General features: G+C 25.7%; 1 protein-coding gene across 1 annotated transcript; it reads right to left on the bottom strand.

Annotated features, from left to right (window-relative positions):
* Window positions 1-221: 221 nt before the first annotated feature.
* LOC126210026 (collagenase 3-like) lies at window positions 222-2,012 on the bottom strand. The gene is made up of 2 exons (XM_049939129.1): window positions 710-2,012; window positions 222-346 (listed from the first exon to the last, which is right to left on the bottom strand). The coding sequence occupies exons 1-2, from the start codon at window positions 2,010-2,012 to the stop codon at window positions 222-224; spliced, it is 1,428 nt and encodes a 475-aa protein (XP_049795086.1).
* Between the last annotated feature and the right edge of the window lie 8,913 nt (window positions 2,013-10,925).

The raw sequence follows: 10,925 nt of genomic DNA, 5'->3' as shown, positions 1-10,925 counted from the left end.
TCTAGCTACAATTCTACCACATTCACATGCTACCTTTTCAAATAATTTATCTTTGTTTGCTTCATAATATCTTTTAGTATAATAACATGCACACTGGTTACATACTCTACGGTGTCCATCTTTTACAAATTTATCAAAATGAAATTCATTAATATTTTTATCTTCTTTACATCTACAACATTTCTTAGTTGTATCCATTTATTACACTTAAAAACTCTAATTTATTGTTGTCTAAATTCTAATACATGTACCTTTTTATCTGATCTATCCATCATTCCTTTATATACAATATTACAACCAATTATAGCTGTACAATCATCCCAACCAATCATTTTTGCATATCTATCTGGTAGTATTATATTAAATTCATTATTAAGTTCAATAAATGTTTTAAAACCTAATTTAGTATTTTTGATTTCTACATTTGTAATATGATACACTTTATCCACTTCAATGTCACATAATTTCACCAATGGTGTATTTTTATTAACACTATTAAGTCTAGTTAATAGTTCCATTTATATAGAAGAAAAATGTTTTAATTGTTGGATTGTATTGTTTAGTACAATTATTAGTTCTGATATTAACGAAGATGATTTAATACAATCTATACCAAATAGTGATAAATCAAATATACCATACTTAACTACTTTTTTGGTGAATTCATTATATTCATAAAAGGCATCATCTCTAAAAAAGTACAACATACCATTAATGTACCTAAATACTGAATTTATACCAGTTGGTAATCCAGAATATTCTCTACTTATAATACCACGTACTTTATATTTAAAATTACATTCATCTATTTCAGCATAGAAAAAGTCATTAAAGAAAATAAATGTTCTACCAGAATAAGTGTTCACTATACCATTTAATTTGTAATTATTGCGTAAACCTGTACTAGATAGTGGTTTTGGATATCCTGATATCAATTGTAATGTATGTAAATGTATCATATATACCATATTATTGGAAAATATAACAAGTTCACCACTAGGTCTCTGATATATACCATCTATACGGTTTACATCATTTGGTAAAAATGTTAACCAATCAGTTATTAATTGTGATTGTGGTATTGTATTTTGAATTATCCACACCCATTTCTGATAAAAAACATATAAAATCCCATTCATAAATAATATGTGATCAATATGTTTAGTTTGACATAATGATATAGGTTCTGATTGTATAGGTGGTGAAATTGGTTTAATTGGTACTTGTGTTGGTTGTGTTGATTGTTTACCATATAAACTTTGAATAGCATCAATATCATCTTGAGATAATTCTAAATGAGATCCATTATAGTATGCATACATTATTGAACCATAATCATCTGAATGTCGTAGACCTAATGAATGACCAATCTCATGTATTAATACTTCAAATAGATTTGTTTGTCCTTTTGGTGTATTAGTATTCTTCTCTAAATACCATATTTCATCATCATCCATATGTATTTCTACAGGATTATTATTCATATCTGGAAAAAATGCATGACCTAAAACATTACCTTTACCATCTAAATCCTTTGAACAATGTATACTTTTATCAATTTCAAATTTATGTTTACGTCTTTTATTTGTAATTAAGATATCAGGATTATTGCTATCATGTTTAAACTGAATATCTATTTTATCTTGCCATATTTTAAATGCTGCATCAGTTAATTGTAATACTTTTTTAGTAGCACCTTTATAATGCCATTTGATATGTTGCTTATTCCATTTATACAAACTAGTTCTATAGCTACCAAATTCATCTTTTACACCACATCTAGGCATGTTCATAAAATTTAAAGTATCATCACTTAATTCACCACTTATTTCAAGATTATATGTTAACTGAAATAACATTAATGCTTCTCTAAATGTATCATTACTAACATGAGTATTATCATTAACATTTGTAATATCTAAATATCCATAATCACTTAAATACTTTATTGCTTTACTCTTATCATTGGCATATATAATTTTAAACAACAATAAGAGTATTATTGTTTTCATTTATAAAGACTTAAAAAATTCGATCTTAATATTCTCATTCTTATCACTAAAATATAAATCAATAATATGGTTATCTATAGTTGAAGAAAATTCCCAATCAGATGATGTAATTGATTCTTTAAAATTTAGAAATACCTTTTCATCATAATTATAAATAATAATTCTATAAGTCGTATACAACATTTTTTCATATTTAATATAACCAATTCTAAGATTATTATGTAAATAAAAATCAATGTTGAATTGTTCAAGTTTAGATATGACTTCTATCAGCCTCATTTATTATATAAAAAATAAACAGTTTGTTTCTTAAAATATTCATAAACAACACATATTTCCTCACCATTCAGATCATATACATAATTCAAAGATTCGTCATTTAACTGATTAATGAATATAGATACATCATCATCAGGATAACAGACAGATAGAAAAAACAGAAGTGCAAACTTCTTCATTTATATATATAAAAATTATTCACGTAATTATGTTGTCCTTACTAACCCAACTATTATGTGAATTATCAAATCCTAACCATTTAACATATACTTTATCACCTTTTGTTCTTAACACCTTTTCAATAAGATATACATCTGGATATTTTGTTTTCTGTATCTCATGTTCATAGAAATTACCTTTAATATCTTTTAATTTATATGTAATTGGATCTGAATAAATAACATCTTCAATTTCAAATAATTCTGTTGACCAATTAGCTGTATATCCTTTTTCAAATATTCCTTTTAATTTACTTATTCTAACTTGATCACCAATAGAATATTTAGCTTTATATGGATATATTACAGTAGCATATGGTTTGTAATTTTTATCATTAACCTCTATTGGTTTCATTTTTATTGTACTATGTTTAGTATTATTATAGTCATTTACTAGTTTTTGTAATACATCAACCCATTTATAGTTACCTTGAATATCAAATTGTTTCCACATTTTCTCTTTTAGTATTCTATTGAATCTTTCTACAACAGATGCTTTAATTTCAGTAAATGTAGAATAGTGATTAATATTATATATTTTCATTAGTTTATTAAAATATTTATTATAAAATTCTTTTCCATTATCTGTTTGTAAATGTTTTGGTGATCTAATTTTAAATATATTATCAAATGCATTTGCTACATTTTCACCTGATTTATCCTTAGTTGGAATAGCCCATGCATATTTAGAATATACATCAATAATAGTTAACATATATTTATATCCTTTATTAATTTTTGATATACCTTTTAAATTACCTGAATCCATTTCAACTAAATCAGCCTGCCATAAATCATCTATTCCAAATGATTCTACTTTTCTTCTATTATAATTTTTTCTCATTGGTTTATGTAGTTCATTTATTATATTTTCTCTACTTACAATTAAATTTTTTTTAAAAACTTACTCTTTTTTGTTTTACATACTGAACATATGCCTTCAATTCTATTACGTCCATTTTTAGTTATTGATCTATGTAGATCATGTGTATCTGTAAATGTTTTACACTTCAAACAATATATTTGATCATTCATTTATAAGGCTTAAAATTCTTCTTCATCTATTAATTCACCAAATATAATTAACTTAACATCAACTGGAAGAGTTTTAACTGCATCATTTAATGTAACAGTTAGAAAATTTGATTTGTGTACAATTATTGATTGATTACCATTATTTACTTCATATAATTTATCAGCTACACTTACTGCAATATCAAAGTCATCAAATTTCAAATCTTTGTTTATATTCTTACCAACAACAACAATTCTTTTAAGTCTGAAATCATATTCAAAGTTGTGCATTTTTTGTTCATTTCCAGTCAGAAAGGTAAATTCAATTGTTTGTTTATCACAGATTTTATTTTCAAGATTATTTATTTTATTTATGTATGGTGATAAATCTGACTTTGAGAAATAATCTGAAAAAACCTTTTCAATCTCCTTTTTTGTGAAGAAATTCTTAAAAGTGTTGTAGTTATCTTGATGAATCTGATTAATTTTTTCATTAAATTTTGTATTGGTAACATAGTTATTAAATTGTGTTAAAATAGACATGTATTCAGGTTTGTTAACATATTCTTTTTCTAAGTATCCTTTTGTAACAGCATCATAGTCATTAACTGGGTCATTTATATTTACTAACCGTTTACCTTTAAAACTAATATATTTTTTGGTAACCTCAAAAATCTCAATCAGTTCTTTTTCAAATACATTAATTACATTTTGAATTTTTGAATCCAATATTGAGTTTAGTTTATTAATTTGTTTGTTTTTTATATTTTCTGATTTTATTTTATTTCCAAAAATGTCCATTTATTAGATTCAAAATATCACTGAATTTATAACCATCTGATAATAGCTTTAACACAAATATACATAAATGCCCACATATTACTTCATCATAATTTTGTATTCTCATTGCATTATAGTATAATTCATTTTCACCTAAATATTTAACTAGTTGATATGGTATATTGCCACCAAATGAATCAAACACAAATTTACCATCATTATTCTTATAATAACATATCCAATGTGTACCAACATGATCAGATGTGTCTAAATTTACTATTCCACATTCATTATTTTTAGGTTTATTAGATAACTCATCTATCATAAAAACACCTTTAAAATGTTTAATTTTTAGTTTTTTAGCTATATTTTCTAAATCAAAATTACTCAATACTTGTGGATACATTTTCATTATTTTTTGCATCGTTTTTTTAACCCTGTACCTTTTTTCTCTATTTCCATATTATGCCTCTTTAATTCAGCTATTTCAGCATCATTTTTCTTTTTATTCATAACTGAACTAGCAACAGCTGCAGCACCACCCGCTAAAGATCCCAATGCTCCTAATGCTGCAAATAGTAAAGGTAGAAAACCACCTTCATGTTGTGTTAATCCACTACCTTCTTTCTTTTTCTGTAAATATTCAATAATCTTTTTCACAACTGGAATACCTAGTGTAATAAGTAAATTACCACCAATTTTTTTATCTCTTTTTCTTTTTTGAGCATTAGTTAAAAACTGATCAATACTATTTAGTTGATCATTATTGGCTTTAATTTTGGTTTAATTTTTCCACTAGGTAGTAAAGTATAGTCAATACTGAATGTATTCATTTATATAGATTAAAAATCCCATCTATCTCATCAAGATATAGTCCCATTCCTAATTTTCTTTTAGTATACATTATACCTCTAACAGCAGTAGAAGCTAATTTTTCACCTAATGATGCATCTGAACTATACATTCTCTCTTTTGCTACATTTTGTAATATTTTATCAGCTATATGTCTTTTTTCTATATCTTTATTATCCCTATATGCAATATCATGCTGTTTACATGCTTCATCTAATGGATTTATACCTTTATCACCTCTAGATAACCTTTCATCTAATTTTGTACCTGGTCCACAATAATTATAACCAGGTAGATGCATTTCAAATGGTAATTTATTAATTAATGTATTTATCAAGCCTTTACCATATTTTTCATTCTTCCAAAATGTATGTGGTATATTATTCAAGAACCTAATTAAATATGGAATACCTTTTGGATCATTAATTATAAAGTCATTAAATTTATTTGTTAACATTTTAGTTATTCCTACCTTTTCATTGTAATAATTATTATTACCAGCCATTTCCTCACCATGAATTACCATTAATCTATCAATTAGTTGTCTAACATCATTCATCCATATATATTCAACTGGTTTTTCACTATATTTTTTAACAAATCCTGTACCTGATTTGGTTGGGGACACATCTGAATAATCTGATGAATCTATAGTTTGTTTTCTTTTTTGGGGGAAATAAATATCAACAATTTCTTTTATCAAATTATTGTATTTAACACCTTTACTTGATTTTATTTTATTTGGATTTTTATCAGAATATAATGCATCTGATTTGTATAATATATCTGCATAATTTGATAGATCAACAGGATGAAATTCATCATTCAAATCATCCATAGAAATATGTTTTTTAGTTAAAAGGTTCATTAATCCATCTGTACCATCATATTCATGTCCACCAATGATTAGTTTATCCCCTTTGAATTCTACAGGTAATTTACCAATGTACTTAAACATTCCAACAGGTCTTAATCCAAAAACTGGATCCTCACTGTTATTGATATATTTTAACATTCTTTCACTTATATTTATAATTTTACCTTTGCTATCATCATTTTTATTAAGCATTTTTTTATTATTTATTTCTTCATCATATTGAGTTAAAACATCTCGTATTTCAGATTCACTTAATGTAAAATCATTAATTGGTGCTATGTCATGATGGTGATGATATGGAATTATTTGTTTTTCTACCTCTCTATTTTCTTCAATAGCTTTCAGAACATTATCACCAATTTCTTCAAACCCTTGTTTTAATTGTTCTATAGCATCAATAACAGGTTGATCCTCTTTTTTATATTTTTCATATTCTGTTCTTGGTTGTTTTTTCCATGTTTTAAATTGTTCTTTTAATTTTTCTACTTTTTTTCTATTACGTTTAGCTTGTTTAACTATAGCTGAATCATATTTTGTAAACATTTATTTAGAATGAAAATGTGTTTATGTTGATGTTTGAGTTGACGTTTAACGTTTATGTTAACGTTTATGTTTATGTTTAACATTTATGTTTATGTTAACATTTATGTTTATGTTTATGTTTACGTTTATGTTCTTATGAAATGTTGTATTTTATTTCTATATTTTCCATCATTACATTTCCTTGTAATATCTATTGTTATAAAACCAAATTCATCATTCCAACATTTACTACATATTTCTTTAAATTCGTTAAATTTTAAATCACCACCAACAAATTCATTATAAACATGATGTAGATTTGTATCATCCTGTCTAAATATATTTAAGAAATTCAGATTATCTCTGACTAACTGTTTAGGTATTTTTGAGTATGTTTGAGCTAAATAAAAACAATCAATTCCTTTATGTCTACCTCTAGTAAAATATTCTCTTACTATATCTTGATTTTCTAGGATAAAATCATCAAATATTACAATTGAATTATCATCACAATCATCTAATGGTACAATGTCATCATTGCTACTAATAAATGATGCTAATGAATCACCTGTTATATCTTCAATTTTATTACATTTTTTAATTAGTTGTTGATATTTTGATTGATCTAAGCTTTTAGAATAAATATATACATGGTTTATTTTATCCCAATTTAACCAGCCTGGTGCTAATAAATAGTTATCAATCATTAATGTTGTTTTACCACATCCACTTGGTCCTATAATTGCACATCTAATTGAATTAGGTAAGAGTTTACCATGCTTATTTTTTACCTTTTTCTCTGGTATTCTAATTTTTGGTTCCCAATCAATTTTATTCATTTAATTAATAATAAATGAGTAGATTATTTCAATTGAGTGGTAATTCATCAGTACTTAAAAAAAGATTAAATGTACCTATTAGAGATAACTTTAATAGTGTAGCATTAGTTGGATTTTATACAACATTTTTAACACCTAATATAAGATCTAAAAATAATAAATTATATTGTGATGGTGAAACAATTGTATTTCCTATTGGTCAACATAATTTAAAAAATATAGAAAAATTTATTCATACAAAAACCCCTAATAAAAATATTAAAGCAGATGAAATTTTAAATAGAGTTGTTATTGAGAGTGATAAAAAATATATATGGATATACAAAAAGAAGATAATATAGCACCTCTGTTAGGTTTTAGTAATCAAACAATTAATCCAAAACAAAGAACTGTTGCTAATGATGTACCTAAAATTATACCATTTGAATTAATTAATATTAATTTTAATTTAGCTGATGGTATGTATATAAAGCATAATGATCATTTTCATAGAGAAACTAATATTATTGCTTCTTTTAAACCAAATGTTGAATTTGGTGCACCAATAATATATGAACCATCTCATCCATTATTTGTTCCTATTCATGATAAAATATATGATTTAGAAGTAACTATAACTGATGACAATGATAATTTAATTGATTTCAATGGGGCACAAATAACAGTTATATTGGAGATGAAATGATACATTTTTCTTCTTAATAAATGAAGAAGATTGAAAGCTATCAATTTCAATCATTTCCAGTGAATGAAAAAACAAAAAATAACCTAAATATTCCCAATAAGGATACAGAAATTAATATACATGTTGGTGATGGATGGTTGCATCCTAATATGGCTCAATTGTACATGAATTTTAGTATTATTAAAACTGATGGAACTAATTATCCAACATATGATGGAAAATCCAATAAGAAGCTAATTGATAACTATGTAGCAAAACTATTTGACTTTATAACCATAAGAAAGGGTAATCATGTTTTATCTAGAATTGAACATCCATTTATTTCATCATCAGTTCTGTTGCATTTAACATCATGTGTTACTGATAAAAGAAGTATGGAAGGACATATAGTTAACAATGGAAAATTAAGAAAGAAGAAAAATGAAGTATTATATCCATTGGAAATGTTAGGTGGATTTTTTAATGATTACCAAGAAATGATGTTTGAAGGTGATCTTACTGTATGTTTCACATGGTCATCAAGTGCAAATGATTGTATTTTGAGATGGGCTGATTATAATAATGCTGGAGTTGAAATTAAAGATACACTTCCAAGTGAAGGTAAAATCATAGTTGAGAATATGGAAATTCGTGTACCCGTTGTTAAATTTGAACCTAATTATGAACTTGAACTACGAGAAAATATACTGAAAAATCCAAAAATACCAATATCATTTTATGAATTACAAACTGTAGAAGTAGCTGGATTAAATGGTAAGGAAAAATTCGAATTAGACATCACAAATTATTATAACTCAATGGAATTTGATATGCCTTACTTTATATTTGTTGTATTTCAAACTAATCGTAAAAATAATCAATTGCTTGATTCATCATTATATGATCATGTTATGTTACAAAACCTATATCTGAAAAATGGGAGAAATGAATTATTTCCTCAAGAAATGTGGAATTTAGATCCACCATACGATTATTTGAAAGCTTATGATTCATTTCGTGATTTTAAAAGGTTAAAACAAAATGGAGATGGAAATGTTGATGTTAATCCATATAATTATATAACAAATTATCCTATTTATGTAATCAATATGGCACATAGAAAAAATACAGTTGTTACACAAAAAACAACTATGAAGTTATGTGCTACTTTTAAGGATAAAATACCTGATAATACACTAGCCTACATAGTCATGTATGGAAAGAAAAATCTCACTTATGATGCACAACACAGAATACTGACAGAGAACTTTTAATCCCATATATCAATATCTTCATCTTCATCTTCTTGTTTCTTATTCTCATTTTCTTCATGTTTCTTTTTCTCATTTAAAAATTGTTCCCATATACTAATATTACGTTTTGTGTTTTGTATTTTTATTTGATGTTCAATATTTAATAGTTCAGTTATTTTTGCAATTATATATTTGTATGGTAATGCCTTACCTTTGTAATAGTAATTAAACATCTCAAATAATTCTATAATACGATCCTTTTCATAACCAGTAAACATATCAACAATTGCACCATTTTCTATAGTTATACGTAAGTTCATTAAATGATTATTAAAATATTTAAATCTATATTTTTTATTATTATGAACACTTACTTTATCAGGATTACAAATATAACATCTTGTACCATCAATACTCCATTGTGAACAATTTTGACAATATTCAGGTGCATAATATTCAGATGGATAATGTATATTATCAGGTATATCAATGTGAACTGCTTTTTCGAATTGTTTAACTAGTCTACTATCATCATTTTTTACATTATTCTGAATGTTACAGGTTTCCTTTGTATGATATCTATTTTTTCTATCTTGATTAATACATTTCTTACATATAGATCTTGGTTAACCTAATTTCATTCCATATTCTGATATATCTTTTATCATCTCACATTTAGTACATTTTTGTACTGTTTCATTTTGAATGTTACTGGTTTTCTTTGGCTGATATCTGTTTTTTCTATCTTGATTTATACATTTCTTACATATTGACCTTGGTTTACCTAATTTAAGTCCATATGCAGATATATCTTTTACCATATCACATTTGGTACACTTCTTTGATATGTTGTCCATTTATTATATAAAAAAAATGTAAGTATTTGTTATCCACTATTTGTTGTCTATGTTTTATATATGTAAATATATTGTATATATTATTGTTTCATCATCATTCATTGTATATATGTATTTACTATATAAACATCATTATTTGTAATTGTATATATGTATATATTTAGAATAACCAACACCATCTATAATTGTATATATTTTTATTATTCAACACCATTATAAATGTTGTATATATGTATATAGTACTATCTAAAAGAGACACTTTATGCATTTCCCTAATTTTGTGGTTGTATCATTGTAAAAATATGAACAATAGCTGATTTCGATGTAAAATGGTCTAAAAATAGAATAAAAATGGCTTTAAATAGCTGATTTCGGTAATTGGGGTAGAACATACATTTCCTATCTACTCTTATGCAGTAGAACCAGTAAATGTATTGACGATCAGCATAAAAGGATGAACGTTAGTCTGTGGAATACATACATTATCACGCTCCTATTGAAATAATAGCCCAGCTATGACTGCTCACAGCATGCGCCACCACCAGAAATACAGCCCATATGAATGCAATCGTATCAGTCGTTTCAGAGTTCAGGGAAAGGCAAATCATTGAACAATTCTGCGGAGAATAGTTCGAGAACTACACAAACCAGTACACAAAACATGCTCTCTTGGGCATATTATCATGCATGGGCAGGATGACTTGTGGAAGGCTGATCATGCAGATACAATGCAATGTTTCAGAGTGAATTAAGCAAAC

Source organism: Schistocerca nitens, chromosome 10 (assembly GCF_023898315.1).
Source record: "Schistocerca nitens isolate TAMUIC-IGC-003100 chromosome 10, iqSchNite1.1, whole genome shotgun sequence".
NCBI classification, from domain to species: Eukaryota; Metazoa; Arthropoda; class Insecta; order Orthoptera; family Acrididae; genus Schistocerca; species Schistocerca nitens.
Note: the sequence above shows the minus strand (reverse complement) of the source record. Positions and strands in the feature narration are given on the sequence as shown.